This window comes from Cylas formicarius, unplaced genomic scaffold (assembly GCF_029955315.1).
Source record: "Cylas formicarius isolate icCylForm1 unplaced genomic scaffold, icCylForm1.1 PGA_scaffold_1__22_contigs__length_36826433, whole genome shotgun sequence".
NCBI classification, from domain to species: Eukaryota; Metazoa; Arthropoda; class Insecta; order Coleoptera; family Brentidae; genus Cylas; species Cylas formicarius.
Window position 1 is genome coordinate 6,020,679 of NW_026844264.1, and position 20,285 is coordinate 6,040,963.

General features: G+C 33.4%; 1 protein-coding gene across 1 annotated transcript in view; it reads right to left on the reverse strand.

Moving 5' to 3' along the window:
• The window catches only part of LOC132696188 (adenylate cyclase type 8), a 263,174-nt gene that overhangs the window by 51,867 nt on the left and 191,022 nt on the right, over nucleotides 1–20,285 (reverse strand). Inside the window, exons 8-11 of the mRNA XM_060660881.1 lie at nucleotides 16,549–16,750; nucleotides 9,520–9,672; nucleotides 9,377–9,456; nucleotides 641–790 (exon numbers count right to left, since the gene is read on the reverse strand). Coding sequence (XP_060516864.1) covers nucleotides 641–790; nucleotides 9,377–9,456; nucleotides 9,520–9,672; nucleotides 16,549–16,750 — 585 coding nt within the window. The remainder of the gene's footprint in view (nucleotides 1–640; nucleotides 791–9,376; nucleotides 9,457–9,519; nucleotides 9,673–16,548; nucleotides 16,751–20,285) is intronic.

Below are 20,285 nucleotides of genomic sequence, written 5' to 3' on the forward strand. Positions count from 1 at the left end.
CTTCAATCCGTCTTGTTGGCTTGGATTGCATAGACTAGTTATATGTTAATATATAATATATGTTAATTAGTATTAATGTGGTTCATGTTTTTAAGTTGAGTTTAAGAATATTCCTTTAACTAAATGAGAGAATCTATATGTACAAACATTTATGTTATGCATAGTCAATTAATTTATCTCAATAAAGTCACTGAGTCGTTGAACCCCGATTTTTCTATTTAGAGAGAGAGAAGATTTGAATATTTCTCAGCTTTAAGATAGTAACTATGGTTAACATTAGAAATTTTTGGAGTTTTAAAATGCAAATAATAATTACCCTCCTTGGTGGCCATTTTAGAAAATAATTTCCAGTATTTTCTCTTAGTCGAGTTACTTTTCCCTAATATCTTGCTCTTACTGAGACACCCTGTATATTTAATTAATTATTAAAATCGTTTCAAGCAATAAATAATTTGGATGTATGCTTTTTACACCATTTTTCCTTGCTAGTTTTGGTTAGTAGAAGCAATTTTTCGACTTTCCTTCGTAGTCAATATTTAGTGAATCAGTGATAATACGTACATGAGACAGCGGGATCTAAATGTATCGAAATCCACAAGCATCGGCAACGACTGAAAAGGGCGTTTATTTAAAAACAAACCTGAGTTTTATGACGCGTGTCCTTGATGGCTTTGATCATATGCAAACCCATTTCGACGCAGCAATGGGCGTGGTCAGGATTCGGCACCGGCAACCCGGACACACAATAGTAACAGTCGCCCAGTAGTTTTATCCGAAGGCAGTCGTTTTCCTGAAAATATTTGGCAGATAAGCTCAAGCGCATATGAATATTTTCACTCCGCCTGAGACTGCAAATAACAAATAAAATAAAATTGTATTGAGATCTAACAGTTGAACGGCACCGGATTTCACAATTTTAATCTAGTTGAAGCAAAATTTTCTATTTATAATGAAATATCGGACTTTCTTTTAACATATAAAAAAAGACAATTGTAGTTCTATTTTGCAATTAACTTTTTATCTTTTTTTTGGACAACACCGTGCATTAACAAAAGATTTTTCGAAGACGAAATCTGGATTTCGGGCATCTCATTGCACCGAATCTGCCTAACTCGTAGTAAGTAACGAATAATATTGTCACATCTTGTCATCCTATACGGTGCTTATACTGCTGGACCACTGATGCTACACTACTACAGCTACACTCATCATACCGATCTTCATTCGATTCATGAACTATGAAAATCCTGTGGTTTCAAATTAAACAATACCAAGGTATAATTTTTCGACCCATGTAGTCTATCGATCGACTCGGATCGTATCTAAAAAACTATACAGTGAACTATTAAAATATAATACAAATTCATTTAAAAATCAACTATTGGATTTCAGGAAAAATCCTCGCACTGTGTTCCTGTAATATTTCCAATATCCAGAAATACCCATTATAACATCCAGAATGAGTAAAATTGATGGAAAACTTAGAGAAGCAGGGCACGTCTAAAATCGTCTACGGCCAAGACGTTCAAAAACTACTGACAACATAAAATTAACCAATTTATTAGAAGTACCTTGAAATGACGAACAGCTGTATTAAAAGAAGAAAAGTATGATCCAAACAATATATCAGGAGCTGATCGGAGATGATCCCGACCGCAGTCTACAATTTTGTGATACTGTGATGGAAATGTGCAAATTAAATCAATTTTTTCAACGTTAGATACTAAAACATGGAAAAAAAAGGCGCGAGGCAAGCTTCCGTGGAAGGATCCCGCTGGAGTAAAAGCACCCTCGCGAAAAGGTAAAAAATTTATAATTACCCACGTTGGTAGCAAAAATGGAGTTGTCGGTGGTGAGATGCTAGCATTTCAATCAAAACGGACTGGATATTATCACGAAGACATGAATACTGATATTTTTCAAGACTACTTCAATCAAATGCTAGATCTTGTTCCTCCTGGGTCTGTTATATTCGTGGATAATGACACCAGCAATGACTCAAGAAATTCTAAAAAAGAACGCCCTTCTTGGAAAAAATATTTATTTCATTATTGCTTACTTTAAATAAAGAGTAATTTCAGAAAGATGTCCAGAGGAAGGGGCTACTGGAGATCGAAAATTGAAATAAACCCCTTGTACAAAAATACAGCATATCATAGTGAATTAAATCCCATGGAATTGGTATGGGCGTAGTCCAGAAATCTGTCAGCTGCCTACTACAATTCCAACTGCCATTCTGAGTTTAGCCTGAACCACTTTTGGTCGTCTTTAAACATTTTTCGCCAGGGAAGCAAAAATAATTCATCTTCTTCCTTTTTCTCTTTTGTACATTTAGAAGATCATTTACATTTAATTGTGTTGTTTTTGTTAGTTCAGGTCCCTTTTTTGGGTGTGTCTGTCTTCTGCTATATAATAATCCCTTACATAATAGAATAGAATAATAGACGATTTAAGGTACCTTTAATTAATTAAAGCATCAAACTGGTATTTTTTAAAACAGTTCTCTTGTTCTTACACATAGAAAAATAAAATGTAACAAAATATGAAACAGTTTTTCTTTAAAAAAAACTTAAACGTAAACCCGTTATTGGACCTTATTTCCAACCATAGAGGGTACTAAGGCCCCCTTTGTTTCTGTAGTGGAAAATAAGTAAAGAAACTATTCCTTGCACTCCAGACATGTAACAGCTTCCGGATCATCTTCAGTGAGCCTCATAGGAACGACAGCTTAGGATGGCAAGAGGTAAATCATCGTTCACATAGGAATGTTCTGAACTTTCCAAATTACAGTCTGCATTAGGATCTTCTGGAAGTACGGGCTTGGTTTTCATTTCAACTTGCTTTCGTTGTTTGGAGGACGAACTGGGGCCAGAAAGATTTGATTTGAATGATTTCTTTAGACGTTTCTCGTTTGAAATCGAAAAAAAAATCTCTTGTGATCTCTTGGGCCCTGTAATACAATTATTTCATTCTGGATTTATTTCCCAGAGACCGGTTTCATATTGGCAGTGACAAGAATTTCCGTGAAACTGTTTTCTTTCTGGAGAGTAACCTTAGTGGTTATACGACTCTTTAGAACAGCAATAGGCACATCATTATCTGAGTTAGACACTTATACACACATTAATATCGAGTTCATGTTGAACTCCTTCTTACTGTGTGGGTAGACTTGGCTCATACGCGTGCTTAGGAATTACACTTTTATCAAATGGGTAAATCACTGTGGCTCTGAATTCATGTGTAATATTATTGATGGTCATACTTCTCCTCTGAACTGGTGTAAAAACTTTCTTTCTTCATTTTTCTATCTAAGAATTTGTCCCAATAACGCAACAACTCCTCATCCAAAAAATGTTCATGTGTGGTATTTGAAGGAAAACATAATAAGTGAATTCCCAGTTGGTCAGCAGCATACACAATTGAAATATCGAGATGTGACGCAGCACCGTCAAATATTAAGAGAACTGGCGGCTGAATAAACTTGGAAAGATGACTGACCCATTTAATAAATAAGGTTATGGTCATGCTACCTTTTGGAGACATCTTCAATTGAGATCCCGGAGGTAATACGACACTAAAAGTTGGTTTCAGCCTCTACCCTCTAAACAATATCATGAGTGGGATAGCATTTCCTAATGTGTTTGCTCAGGTAACAATCGTACAATTTTCAGTGTGTTCTGAAGCAACCAGGTGGATTTGCTTGTTCCCTTTTTTGGCAATGACTGTCTGTTGATGATGCAGGATTAGTCTGCATCCCTTTTCATCCATGTTTATATATTTGCCTGTTTATGTTTGAAGCCATATTTTTCGAGAACATTATCAAGTTTTTCAAAATAGTCGTTAACAATGAAGAGAATAAGCTTTGCCCCCCCTAGCAGGATTTATCGACTGGGCCTTTCTTTGAGACAAAGAAGGATATGGCTTCATAAATATTCTATACCAGTCACTTCAAGCATTTTTTTCTCATTGTTCAAAAGGGCTTTCAACATACTTGAACACACTTCGTTATAGTGCTTTTGGTGTCAAGGGAAATTCTATGTCAGAAAATGTAATGATTTTCCAAACTAAATCAATTTCTTGTACTTCATTCACGGTAGGCTTTGCTCCCAGAATTCTTTCAACAGCTCCAGTTTCAAAATGATTTTTCTAAGGGTGCGACGTGGTATTCCGCATCTTGTTTCTACATAACACTAGAATTTTCCTTGACTTAGAAACAGCATTGCTTCTTCCATCATGTCCTGTGTCCAATTGGCCCTCAAGCCGCAACATTTCTTGCCAGTATTAAGGCTCATTAAATTCAAGTGGTGGGTAATAAGGCCCAACTGATATCTGTCAGGGCCTTATTACCCACATTGCTACGAAATCATGTTGAGGATATGTTAAATAATAAAAACGAAATGTGCTATTGAATACTGCTTAGTAATTGTGTTACTGCGTAAATTAAAACTTACCTTTCTTAGAATTCTTGATGTGACCCTTTGTTTCGAATAAACGCGATCGTTCAACCATAAATTTTTATCATTTCGACCGGATAATGCACAGTCGAAAACTACCGAACTTAGTCGTATATGCCGGTTTACGTATTTAATTTAGGTAACAAACCAACACATAGGAGGCGCCATAATACCTATAAATTTATTTTATTGTTAAATGGGTGCATGGGCCGTATTACTTGCGCGGGCCTTATTATCCACTTATAATATGAATTATATATATTTATTTAATTTTCTCGCTGACAGCATCCAAAAACGGTGACAAATTGTCGGTCCGCAATCGTATTGAATACTATCTATAAATCTTCTGGATTCCTCTTGCGTCATTTATTTATAGATAAAATTTAATGACGTTTCCCAAATCATCCTGGTAGCTTCTTCAGAGCTTAACTGAAACTGGCTCACATTCTATTCTGCTTATATATTCGGGAGGAGGAACTAAAGGAGGGCTATGAATATTGTCTCAGATGAGAGATGAGTCGAATTTAAGATTGTTTGGTTGCTGATACATTTCTACAGATTCTCGGATTTTTGGTTGGTAGAAGAATTGATTACATGCAAGAATTTTAGTTTTATTGAATAAGATTTGATGTTAGGTGGAAATCTGTAAAAGCAGAGTAAACTGAGAGATTTTTGGACAAGTGATAAATGTTTTTTTTGATGTGATGTTTTGAATGTAAGGAAGGACAACAGTGGCACGTGCGGAGTTGCTTTCGGAAGATTGTGGTGAAGTGTATTTTGGGATGGAACGCTTAATATCTCAAAATTATTAAGGAGAAGAGCAAATGTAAGATGATTTACTTCTGAGTTTAGCGACTCGAGTTGAGATACTTTTACTGCTCTGTCAAAAAGAGAGTTGATAACCGATGATTTATGGGCCGGATGGTGATAAGAATATCTGGCAGATGGTAGATGGCAGATTGTTATTAGTTTTTAATACGATGATAAAACGTATGTTAGTTTGTATAGACTTTAAATAGCTAAAAAAATTTTGGAGAGATTCTTAACCACGAGACCAAATAGCAAAAGTATCATCAACATAGCGTTTCTATTATTTTGGTTTTGGATGGAAGGTGTCAATGGATTCCATAAACATATTCGCGATGACTGGTGATAATGGACAGCCTATAGCTGTTCCCGACGTTTATTGATAAATTTTACCATAACAAGAAAAATATGTTCCAGATAAGCATTTTTTTATTGGGGAGTTTGGATTTTAATATATCTGAAATAATACTGAGACTTTAGGAATAGGGGCTTTAGTAAACAGTGTTTCTGTCGAAACTAACCAGAATAATGTTTGAATTTAATGTTTTTAATTGTTCGATGAAACGAAAGGAATTAAGTACAAAAGAATTGGTTTTCCCTGTAAAGGGTTTTAATATAGAAGTTAGATATTTTGCTAGATAATATGCCGGCTAGTGAATCTTTGGAAATCTGTAAAGACGAGGAATTTTAGAGTCATGAGAAGTGACAGACTTTTTAACGGTTTCTGATAGAAAAGTAGCCTTAACAGATTTAAGGTTGAGTTTATGCGAATTTCATTAGCTGTTTGAGATGGCAGTTTGATGTCTGTAAGAACTGATTTTTCCAAATCAGAAAGTTGGTGTAATGATACATTTAGCACAGTGTTTGCTAGTTGAAAAAAGTTTGATGGTTTCACTGATGTGGACGTTAGTTTCTGAAATGTTTGAATATGATTCTGTTTAGAAAATACAGCAGGAGTTTGAGCTTTCTCATGAATCATGTTTGAAAGGGTATCGAACTTGGATGGGGACAAAATGGAAGTAATTTTAAGATGTGAACAAAGAAGAGTCTTGTTAATTTGGTGTATTTCTCGACAGGTGATTTTATAAGCAGATGAGATTTTGACATGAGGGGATATTCTAGGAAAATTGCAACGTAACAAAAAAGTCAGAGTACAGAGTAACCTTACCAGTTTCAGTCTGTAGTTATTCAATTTTCTGATTTTGCGCTTCATGTCCCCTATTGCAATGTGCAATTGAACATTTTTTTGTGACGTTCTTCGTCGCTATATGACTTCATCGCCTTCGAGGAAACCGAAGCTTTAGGAACTTTTAGGAACGATTCGAGGTCTGTAAGTCTTAAAAAATGCAATACGAAGTTTACGATATAACCATTAATATGTCCACCATCTTTAATTATCTTTGCTATGAGTAAGATCAGCCCAAGTGGACCCCCCATTTACCACTTACATATATATATATATATATATATATATATATATATATATATATATATATATATATATATATATATATATATATATACATATATATATATACATATATATATACATATATATATATATATATATATATATATATATATATATATATATATATATATATATATATATATATATATATATATATATATATATATATATATATATATATATATATATATATATATATATATATATATATATATATATACATATATATATATATATACATATATATATATATATATATATATATATATATATATATATATATATATATATATATATATATATATATATATATATATATATATATATATATATATATATATATTCTCACGTATTGATTTACGGATGGTAAAATGTGATGACACTATATTCCGGGATATCATCCGTTCGCTCGTTGAACTCCGGCTGGAATCCTGCATCCGACTGGAATCCTGCAAATCCTGCATCCGACTGGAATCCTGCAGACGTTTCGCCAAAATCTCACTTGGCATCTTCAATGCTCGCGCTCCGAAAACACTTCGAACACTCTGGAGGATTCCAGTCGGATGCAGGATTCCGGAGCTGGAGTTAAACAAGCGAACGGATTATATCCCGGAATATAGTGTCATCATATATATATATATATATATATATGTATATATATATATATATATATATATATATATATATATATATATATATATATATATATATATATATATATATATATATATATATATGTTTTATAAGTACTTATGATGGAAAATTGATCCCCCTAACGATTTTTTAAAATTTTGATTTTAATAACCTTTTTTTTATAATGGAAATTTTAAGCGCTTTTAATTAAAAAATGGATTAAAAATCAACCGTAAGAGATAAGTTTATGAAATTTTCAGCGTCCATGGTCAAATGTCTATACTATAATATAAGAATATATTAACGACTTAAAATTATTTGTTTATTTTCGTATTATTAACTACTTTTAAGTTAACAAATGAAAATTTAACTGATTTCTTGGTAAAAAAATCATGTTTTTCTATCAGTCACATGCTTTATCCATTTAAGTTTAAGATTCCGGAAGAAAATTCCACTGCTCGTCATTAGTTTAAACAAAATGAATTTATATATGACAGCGCGCCGGGCGTTATTATTTACATTATTTTATTATAATTATTATTAATAAAAATTTATTTTTTTAACAATGTTATAAAAAATGCTATCAATTTTTTTGATTATTTTTACCAAACAGCGTAAATTAAAAAAAATAATAATCAACTTTAAATTTTTAAAACTGTTATGATCTATATTTATTTTTTTCTAGGTAATTTAGTAAATTATTATTTTTAACAACACTCGTAAATAAGTAGTAAATAAGAAACCATTTTAGAAGTCATTCCCGTCTATTCGTGACATAAGTGGCTACGCAAAGTATGAAATAATTATTAAAAATAAAAGCTGAAGTGTTGTTGAGTTGTGTTTTTTTAGTTAATATTTTAGTATTATAATTTTCAATTGTAATAATAATATTTTCTCTGATTTAAAATGGGCCGAGTGAATTATGAAATTATGTAATTAAAAAATTAGTTTTAATTATTATTTACATATAATTTTGCCAATTTAGTTAATCATAAAAATGATTTTCGTGTTGATCCTGATTGGACTTTTTTCGATACATCTCATGGCAAAGGAGCGTGTGATGGCTTAGCAGAGAGTGTAACAAGACAAGCTTATCGTGCTACTCTCCAACGTGATAAAAACAACCACATAACAACCCCACTTTCCTTTTTTCAGTAGGCCCAAAGTTCTTTAAAAAAAATACCAACCACGATTCGAACGCTTAACTACAATAAAAAATACTAGCCAATTTCATTATTACAAACCATTGGAAAATTTTTCACTAGCATGCGGGTTCGTTTCAGAGGATTAAAAAGTATTTATTTAAAAAAAAATAAGTTTTAGAAAAAAAAAAATAACTGACAAACAAATTTACAATTTAATTATTTAAGCTTGTTTGTTCTATTCAGTATGTTGTGATTGTTAATATTAATATAATTATAATAAAATAACATAAATAATAACAAAATATGTTTTATAACAATATTTTGTATTATTATTTTAAATTATCACTGATAAAGCCTTCAATGCTGTTCGAGACTTCCACAATTCCAAAATTTAAAAAATTCGTTTGAGGGATCAATTTTCCATCATAAGTACTTATAACAAAATATATATAGATTAATTTTTTATGATAAAGTGGTAAATGGGGGTCCACTTGACGTGATCTTACTCTATGGCAAATTTACACTTGACTACTCGTGCGCATTAGGGAACGAAATATAATCGAGACTTCGTCACTTTTCCTATTTTGCCAAAACTATTCACCCGCCGCCGAAATTAGAGTCCGCCTTCGTCGCTGTAGCGGACGAAATGAAAAAAAAACGCCTTTGAGAAACAATTCCTAAATTTCTCAAAATTAACGTTTTAACGAATTTCCGACGAAACTGAAACAAACTAAAAAGCTACAGTTTCCACGTGCCGGGAACTATTCGCGTCGGTGCGTTTCGATTTAAATTTTAAATTAAATTTGTCCCTTTTGCACCTGGAAAATTAAACCGGGAAACTAAAACAAAAACCGTTTGAAACTTACCGTCGCCAATTTATCAAACCTCGCGAACAGTTCGTTTAAAATCTTCACCAATTCTTGGGCGGTGCACTTCGTCGCCAGCACTGAAATTGTTTGAAATTAGTTCGTTTTTAAGCGATATATATTTTTTAATTGTTGAGCCTCACCGGTGAAGCCTTTTATGTCGGCAAAGAGTATGCTGACGTTCTCGTAACGGTGAATGTAAATCTTGTGAAATTGGTGGGGTTGAAATCCGGCGCCACGTTCCTCCCTCTCGATAATATCCCTGATCATTTCCTTGGCGACGAAATCCGGCAATACTGCAACCGAAAATTCGGTCGAATTTTCTCCAGAAAGTATTGCCAAATTTTGGTTATACGTTATTACGATTTTAACAGGAGTGGATTCTACGAAAGCGCAGAAAGGCTACCCAAAAATAAAATATATATAAATTTTAGAGGAATGAGTCAGAATTTCTGAAAAACAATCCTGACACAAATCAGAATTTCTGAGAATTACGTCTGAATTTCTATGAAACGTCCCAGTTTCTAACCGAAGTCAGAATTTCTGAGAAACAAGACAGAATTTGTGACAAAGTCAATCTTTAAATTGGAAGTACTAGACACCAAAATATTATGAATGAATCTGTTGAATATCGTGGGGACTACGAGCAGTAACGACATCCCGATTAAACTTTCAGAGCCAAATGAAATATATCATCACTTTATTAATTCTACACCAACGCTCTGCACTACAGCAAACGTCACAAAGTAATATGAAAATAGTGCTATGAACAATGAGTTCAAATGAAACTTGTTTCTAAATTTTAAATTTCACACTACTGGGCTCAAATAAAAACGAGAATTGTAGGTTCAGATGGCATACATGTAGATTTCGTAATCTTTTGCTGTCCATTTTTCTTAAAATACATTTACTACATTGTTAATTTCTGTATTGCCATTTGCTAGGAAATGGAAACTATCAACGTTGCGCTTCCGAAAATCCAAGACCGATTTCTATTGTTATCAAAGATAATTGAGAGGGTACCGAAGTGTCGATATGTAGAGCGCGAAAATTTAATTGATCAAACTCAGTAGGGTGTTAGAAGAGGTCATAGTTTTACTATAGTGTTACTCAATGTTACAGACCATATCTATAACGCTACAGATCAGGGAAACTGTACGGCGTTGGTTCTGCTTGACTGTTCAAACGCTTTTGAGACAGTGGCCACAGTACACTGCTTTAGATATTAAAATATCTCGATTTTCACGTTGTTGTAAAAGGTATGACGTTTAAGACTAAGCTCAAGGATCTATATTAGCACCGATTCTTTTCATTCTTTATACTTCGAAAATGAAAAACTTTTCAAGAGCAATTTTGCACAATTTGCTGACGACACTCAAGTATACTACTCGATCTCGTCTACAACATTTCGCGAAGGATGAGAACTAATAAACAATGATTTAGAGATAATTAGGAGTGAACATTCCCTGCAATGAAACCCGGAAAAATCTGTTGTTGTGATGTTTCATCGGGCGGCTCGTGAAACGTTTAACTCCAGACGTATGTATTCGAATTGGAAACCAGGAACTACTGTTGCATGTTGTATGTATACAGAAAAGCATAGGTCGATTGAGAGGGTTACATAGGTCAAGACATATACTTAGTCATGATATAAAAGAAATGTTGTGTGATTTTATTGTGTTGTTTATTTTTAATTACTTTGATATAGTGTATGGACCAAATGGAAAAAATATAAAAGTGCTGCTTAAGATTTATATATGGTACACCGCGGAGAAGGTCCGTTAGTCACAGGTTAATAGATACTGCCCATACTAATTGCTAAATTTAAATACCCAAAATATCTTTTTCTGAAATTAAATTTGTTACCGATGTTAATACCCTAAATTTAAGGTTAAATAGTATTATCCCTCTCCATCGCTGTGCTATGTCTGAGAGGTCATTTACGTATGTCGTCGCGGTTGCTCAATCCCAACTTTTAGCTTGATATTGATTGTATTATATAGCGATTTTTAAAAAAATGAAATTATTTTGCCGGGATAACTGTAAATCAGTTGAACTAACTTATGTTGGGTTAGTTGCACTCTCGCCCTTTCAACATCTGTATATGTTTCTATATATATTTTAAATAAAGTTTATGATTATTATTACTACTATTATCATTATTATCTATTATGATCTATATATCTATATATCTATCTATCTATCTATCTATCTATCTATTATGATATATTATTATTATAATTAATGAGCTCAACATGTAGCGTACAAATCGTTTCGGAGGGCGTTTAATGTCTTTTAATTTTATTATGAATTTTTTCATCGAAAACTTTTTATAGTACCATCATTCTGAATTTTGAATCTATTAATATTGTTGAGGTGAATATTATCAATATTTTCGTCATATCTAAAATTTGGCTGGATGAAATTGTACAATCTGTAATTTTGCTTGTACCAGGATGTCAATTATTAAGAGCTGATAGGCAAACAAAAGATGGAGATGCAGCTATATTTCTGGAGTATGTCGGAGTATGTTGGTGTTGTGTTATCAGTATCTTAGAAACTTATATGTCGACGATTCTGCCTTTTTGGTGATGTAAATATTGATCTTTAGAACTGTAAGCTGAGTGGTTTTCAAGACAGGTAGCAAATCTCATTAGCTTTTTGGAGACAGTCAATTTAACTCAATTAATTAATGAGCCAACACGAATAATTAAAGATACGCAGATTTTATTGGATGTCATTTAGCTCCAATATTAATGAAATGCTTAAAATTTTCAATAGTATTTTGAACCTAGTTTTTGAAATTTGCACGGCCTTAAAGACGGCTCGCCTTTACAAAACCTCCAGCTCCATGGCTTACCCCAGTGATTAAAAAGACTATCTCTATTAGCTAAGTTGAAGCTTAGAAAACACACTGCTCATTGGGATTTTTACCAAAATCTTCAAAACTATACTAGGCAATCTATGAACAAAAAGATTTTATGGATTTTGTTCTGAAAAAGAAATGCATTAAGTGGAATTGTCTTAGACACCCAGGAGTAATAAATAAATAAAATAAAGCTTTCACCATGTCACCTGGTCAATCTTAAAAATCTTATACAAATCAACCATAACTTTATTTTTACGCCTTGGTTTCTAAAACTTAATCACAACTTCACTATTTAAATAAATACAAAAAGCATAATTTAAATCCCAATATAACTTTAAGTTTTAATGAGGTTAGTAAGGCTGATACTAAAAAATGTTTGAAAACTGTGTGCATGTGTGTGTGTGTGTGTGTGTGTGTGTGTGTTTGTGTGAGTGTCTGTGTGTGTGTTTGTGTGTGTGTGTGAGTGTGTGTATGTATGTGTGTGTGTGTGTGTGGGTCTGGGTGTGTGTTTTACAACAGCAATGCTCTGGGTTTAACAATTTATCGCTTGCGATCCCTTTTCAAAAAATTTCAAACGCAGTGACAGATTACAATTACGACCAATTAGTATCTCACCTACTACCTCCAAGGTTTCAGAAAAAAGTACGCTAATAAGTGACTAGAACAAGATTATCCAGATTATCCGGTTTCCGTAAATCATTTGGAAATGTTACTCCGTTTGTCGAAGTAAACGAATTTAAATGTCTTGTCTTATTCTGCTAGAATACGGCAGAGCTTTAGATATTGTCGATATTGGAATTCTTTGTCAAAGGTTTTTTTTGTTTTCAAGATAGGTCCACTAAATTCTTCTTAACTTCTCTTTTATTTTGAAACATGTATCTATTAACAATTCTGACGATTCTTTACTATTTTACTCTTTTCAAGCAAATAAAGTATTTGACAGGAAATAAATTCTCTACTCGATATCTTGAGGTCATATTATTCGAACCACAGAAACAGGTAGACTACATCAGAAAACGTACAAGTTTGAAACTGAAGCAAAAATTCTGGGTCTTTCGAAGGATACTGACAAACGATTTACAAGACATGTCAATTGACTCTGTTAATACTTCTATGGATTGCTTAAGAGACTCTATCCAAATTGTGAAATAATGGGCTCCAACTTTAAAATAATGTGTGGGTGAATAATTAATGATATCCAGGCTATCATATGCTGATTCAGTTTATGGTCAGTCAGTTATGGAAAGTTCAGATTTTCTTAGAATATTAGAAAATATGACCTTCACCTCTATGATTTTACTTGCAAAACATGAAAAACTAATCAGAAGTCTTATTTGTCTAAAAAGCTTGTATCTTTTAGGTAGCAGGTAGTGTTTTTTTTTTAATTTATTTGTATGAAAAAGATTAAGTTTAAAAGCTCCCTTTGGGTGATAATTCTATTATTTTTCATTTGCCATGGTTAAATTGTTAAAGTTCTTGATTTTTGGATAATTTAGATATAATAATAATAATTATTATTATTATTATAAAAATTGGCAGTTTATTTGGAAGTTGCTTATAGAGGGCGCTAGTTTCCCTATAATATTTGGATAAATCGAATCATATTTTTTTATCTGTTTATCAATTTTTCATACAAATGTCGTCTGTAGGTTTTTGACTAATTTGCATTTAAAATGTTGTTAAGAACAAAAAATATTGAACAATAACAATTTCGTTAGTAGTAACTAAAAAACTTCAAATCAAATGTTGGCATTTCATAATATTTTGGGTGGCTAATCCAGTTTAGAGATTGTCCATTATTTATGCATTACCCTATATATCTGAAGTTTCGATTCGCAATATCCCTTCCGATTTAAGTGAAAAAATATGATTTGTTTATCATAAATTCTGACTTGTTTCTGGGATATTCTGACTTAATTAAGAAATTTTGACTTATTTCACAAAAATTTGGAGAATTAAGCTACAACCTATATTATGTTTTATGAAGCGTTGCCGCTTTCGTAGGATGCTCTTTATCTAGGTTTCTAGGTTCGTGAAAATTGTTAATTAATTTGATAGGTTAAATAGGTCGTATCAAGAGCTGAATCTTACTCAAGGAGACCTGATAAACTGGCAAACGGCAATGTTTATCCAAGCAATATCACCTTGACATTCTTTTAACATGCCGCCAGAAAGAAGCAAAACCGTTTATTTAAAGTAGCAATTTATTTGACACAAACCAGCAAAAAATTAAAATTCCCTTTTCGAAACTGTCGTTAATCTCAAACTAACAACGTTGCTTTTATTTCTTCCGCTTTGTAAAGCATCCCCAAACTAGGATGATAAGTGTTTATAATTACAGAAGGCATTAAATGTTTGACCGGAATCTATACTTGCTCTATTTGGTTAGTTTCTGCTATTTTGTAATAACCTCATAATGGGTGTTTTTTTTTTTTCGATGTATAGAACTTTAAGTTGGCATTATTGTTCAAGATGGCGACCGATGTAACAGCTGTCAAATGATTTATTCTCAGTTTGGTTTGGCAATTCATCATGAATAGACTCCTGAACAACGCTTGCAAATAGTGCAATTTGTTCGGAATACGTATCGCGCACTATGTCCATTTTATCGTCGACAAAATCGTCCATCAGAGCAGTTAATTCGATTAACCATGGAACGTTTTCGCACCACGTTTACTCTTATTGATAACTTGCATCCCCAGAGACGTCGTACGGTGCGTACAGAAGAAGCTATTGCTGCTGTAGAGCGTAGCATTGAGGAAGACTCGAATGAGTACATCCGCCATCAAGCACAGGAATTGGATCTGTGTCCATCTACTTTATGTAAGATTTTGCGAAAGTATCTTGGTTTACGTGCTTACAGAATCCAACTTGTACAAGAACTGAAGCCAAACGATCATCAAGTAAGGCGTAGATTCGTCGAATGGGCCCAAAACGAGATTGCTGTTGTTCCCGATTTTCATAAGCGAATTTTGCTTAGCGATGAAGCGCATTTCTGGTTAAATGGCTACGTCAACAAACAAAACTGCCCCATTTCGAGCTAAGCTAATCCTCAAGTGTATGTCGAAACACCGGGCTGGTGGAATCATTGCTCCGTACTTCTTAAAAAACGATAATGGGCAGAACGTTACAGCCAATGGTGATCGGTATAGAGCTATGATTACTAACTCTTTCATTCCGCCTAATTTCACGTTTTGGACCTGTGAATTGGCCTCCAAGATCTTGTGATTTAACACCGTTAGACTACTTTCTGTGGGGCTATGTAAAGTCATTGGTCTATGCGGATAAGCCACAAACGCTTGACCATTTGGAAGACAACATTCGGCGTGTTATTGCCGATGTACGGCCACAAATGTTGGAAAAAGTAATCGAAAATTGGACGTCCAGATTGGACTACATCCGCGCCAGCCGTGGCGGTCATATGCCAGAAACCATATTTAAAATGTAATGCCACAAGATTATCTTTCGGATAAATAAACTTCATGTCAATCGAATAGTCCATCGTTGTTTTATTGTAACTTAAAGTTCTATACATCGAAAAAAAAAACACCCCTTACTTGCCCACAAATGAAACAAGTAGAGCACACGTATACTCCCAGTTTTGGAGATGCTTTGAAAAGTGAAAGAAATAGAAGCAACGTTGTTAATCTGAGATTAATGAGAATTAATTAACGCCTTTTGTAATTTCTAGGGTGTCATGCCGTTCATTATCTTCACGGCTTGTGAACGATTTGTCCGGTTTATGATATCAATCTTACTGCCAGTCTGATAAGCAGATACTACTTTGGCATATTTCTATATACTCGGGAGGTGGGTGCCCTTCTTTCAAATTGTGATTAAAGATTAAGAATAAAGATAATATCAAATCTTCCCGCACAATATTAAAACCTGTGCGGTCTAGGATCTCTATTTATATCTAGTAATTTAATTACCTTTCAATTTTATATAATGTACACGGTATGCTATTTGAAAAAATAAAACTTTGATAGTTTTTGTGTGTTACGCCAGGATCAAGGAATAAATTGATCCAGAGATACGGAGATTTCGCAAACTGCAACCACAATTTCAATTTAGTTAAAATAACTGCCGAGCTAGACTGTTACTAGTATCATTTTATGGAAAAAAGCACAACTAAATTATTATTAGAACATATTAAGCAAAAATAATCACAAGCCAGCAGTGAATTTCAAATTGTAGTTCATCATTGTTGCATCATCTATTTTAGTTCGACACTGACTAGTACCGAATTTTCCAAAAAATCATCACGTGCACTTGTTCCACACTGTTTATGACAAATACTTACCAGACAACAGCAACTTTTCTTGTTTATCATTCTCCGCTTGCGTCTTGTACCTGGTCTCCATCGATCTGTAAGTTTCTAGAAAAGCTTTTCGTTGGCTCCGATCCGTGAGGTATTTGGTGTAAAACCCGGCGAAATTCACACACGTGTAGAGCACTATATTCGCGATTATCATTTTTATCTTGCATTCTTCGCCCAATTGCGTCTGAAGCATAAGAAAAACATTCATAGTATCAACCGTACCTAAAAAGCGGGAAATTAAATATTACTGTTAAACAAAAATTTTGCAATATAGTGATAACTTTAATGTTAGTTCTTTAACTGCTCACTTTTTGGATATCAAAGATTTAATTATTTAATTTAATTATCACATAGTTAGTCGAAATTAAGGGTTGTAATTTAATTAGGAAAGACCGTATAGATCGAGCTAGAGGCGACCTAGCCATTTATGTTCGTATTGATATAAAAGCTTCAAAATATTATGTTCACGTTGGTGATAATAACCTACTAGAGAATTTGCTGATCAATTTTAGTATTAAAACATTCTCTGTAATGGTCGGAGTTGTTCAGAGTGTTCTCTAGGGGAAAGCGTAAACTCGTATCATACAATATTATCTGAAGTTACACCAACATTTGACTGCACAGTTATGTAATGTAAATGTGAACTCAATGGATCCTTTAAATCCTACCAGCAGCTGTTTTGACTGTTATAATATATCGCAGGTAATTAATGAACCTACAAGGGTCACTAATTTCTGATCACAGTTTGGTGTTTTGTGAGCTCTCACAGTTAAATCTCGAAAACAAAGAATGTGTGTTTACAGATGCTACGAGCATTTCGACGACCCGGCTTTCTACTAAGAATGAACAAAATTAAAAGGAACGAACTCTATTATATGAATGACATTAATAGCAAAATTGAGTTTCTTACTAAGAATTTGGTTAAAATATTCGATCTGTGCGTTCCGTGAGACTGAGTAAGCCTCATGCCCCTTGGCTTACGTATACTCTTAGGGAAATATAAAATATAAAAATAAATAGAAAACTATAAATAAACTGAATAAATCAGTTTGCAATTGGGATACCTATAAGCACCTTCGCAATTTTGCTTTATCCTCGTTGAGGCGTGAAAAAGCGGCGTATCTGAAGTTTGTCGGGTCTCAGAAAACTCTGTGGAAACTTTTGAAATCTGCACATATTCTCACTCAACCAAGACTGGAGTTACCAAATAACAAGCAGGATTGTGACGCGCTAAATAAATATTTTCTTGCGGCTTTTTCGGGTACACAGGCAGATGCCGAATTGATCAAACGTTTTCAGACTACGCGACATAACGCTTCTGAGGTTCACTTCCCTACAGATTACGAAATAAAGTCAGCTATCTGTAGTCTTAAATCAAACGCTTCGGGAATTCATTCATTCGGGAGTTTACCAAAACTACTTAACCATATAACCCACATAGTAAATTCATGCTTCAAGAATAGTTACTTTACAGTCTGCTGGAAGACTGCTGTTGTGTGTTTCCCATTCCTAAAGTAAGTTTCCCTGAATTGCCGATTAGCTTACTACCTGTGTTGTCTATTTACAGCTCTATGAATTTATTAAAAATAATGACATTGCATCTGTTTTTCAATCGGTTTTCCGTCCGGGACACAGTACTACAACAGTTGTGTTAAATGTGAGAGATCGAATTTTTCAGAGTTCAGATGACAAACTTGCGACCATACAAATTCCACTCGACTTTCCTCAAGCTTTTATGCGCTAATTTGCAATATTTTATAATATTTTATTTTATCTGACGGTCAACTGACCTTCATTTAAAACTGCTTGCAAAATAGAAGACAAGTTGTTAGGACGACAGCTGGTGTTGCGACAGCGAATGTTGATGAAGTGGAATCAGGAGTGCCTAAAGGATCAATCTTGAGCCGCTATTATTTTTACTGTATATATTTCATTTGCCAACCTCAGTCATATGCTGACAAAACCCAGCTTGTTTATTTTTTTGACCCATCATGTATAACAATTCAATAATTCCTCTCTACTTTTTATAGTACACTTGGTCAGAATCAATGTTAACTAGAAGTAAATATTGGATTTTCTTGACTTCTGTGAAATATATATAATTGGTTGTTAATTTCCAAATGATAAATCAATTCTTAATATCAATCCCTAGAAAATGATTCTTGAGTTTCAAAGATGGTTAAAACGCCTACTGTTCAAAATAATGTTACATCTAATTTTACATCTTTTAAAATGTTTATCAATATGGTTAAGGAACTAGTGAGATTATGGATAGGAAAACCTTATGCAAACTACCGTTCTGAAAGATATAATAGTGGTATATTATTATATTTTTTCAGGATTTACCCTATGTGCCATTTAAAATATGAAATATTGGTTTGAATTCAATAGAAATACCAAGATATTATCCAAGTTCAGTTGTTTGCATTTCTTGCTTACACAACGTTATATATATATATATATATATATATATATATATATATATATATATATATATATATATATATATATATATATATATATATATATATATATATATATTCTCACGTATTGATTCACGGATGGAAAAATGTGATGACACTATATTCCGGGATATCATCCGTTCGCTCGTTGAACTCCGACTGGAATCCTGCATCCGACACTGGAATCCTGCAAATCTTGCATCCGACTGGAATCCTGCAGACGTTTCGCCAAAATCTCACTTGGCATCTTCAATGCTCGCGCTCCGAAGTGTTCGAAGTGTTTTCGGAGCGCGAGCATTGAAGATGCCAAGTGAGATTTTGGCGAAACGTCTGCAGGATTCCAGTCGGATGCAAGATTTGCAGGATTCCAGTCGGATGCAGGATTCCAGTCGGAGTTCAACGAGCGAACGGATGATATCCCGGAATATAGTGTCATCATATATATATATATATATATATATATATATATATATATATATATATATATATATATATATATATATATATATATATATATATATATATATATATATATATATATATATATATATATATCATTATTCAGTGCATTCTAATTTTAATTCTAAGGCGAAGGGGCTTACATACTAGACTACTGCGTTCAACCGTGGAGTTTGGAGCAGTCCATGCGTAATGTTGTTCTGTTAGGATACTAACATTGGTATGCTCTATTAAGGGTTGCCAGATGCTAGGCATTTCCACACTTGGATTGCTAAAGGGGTTTTCCATTGCGGTTCGCTATGGACAACCCGGGCTTCCAAACATTTGATATTGTGCTGTCCATACATGTTCCACGATTCCTCTGTGTTTCACCCCTCATTGTGTGTTTCCTATGTTCGTGAATTCCTACGTTCAAAGGTATTTATGTTTCTCCGATATATGGTATTCGGTAGATACGCTATTACTCCTGAGTCGGTGTTTCTGAATTTGTTTTTGTAAGTATGATAGTTCTGCTTTTGATTTCCGTCTACAATTTATGTAGCTATTGTGAAGCAAATTAGTTTTATTACTGCTTAATTGTGGTTGCTCTTTTGTAGAATGTTTGGATGCTTATTAGTTTGGTTGCTTCAGAATGGTTAGAGTACAAATTTATATACTTTTTATGTTTAGGCTTCTAGATAATACTTAGAAAGGATAGGCAGCCATGATTTTAATTGATGTTTTCAAAGAATTAAGATGATTGAGAAAAGAATCTATCTAACGTCATGTATCGTCAATATATCCAAGTCAGATACTAAG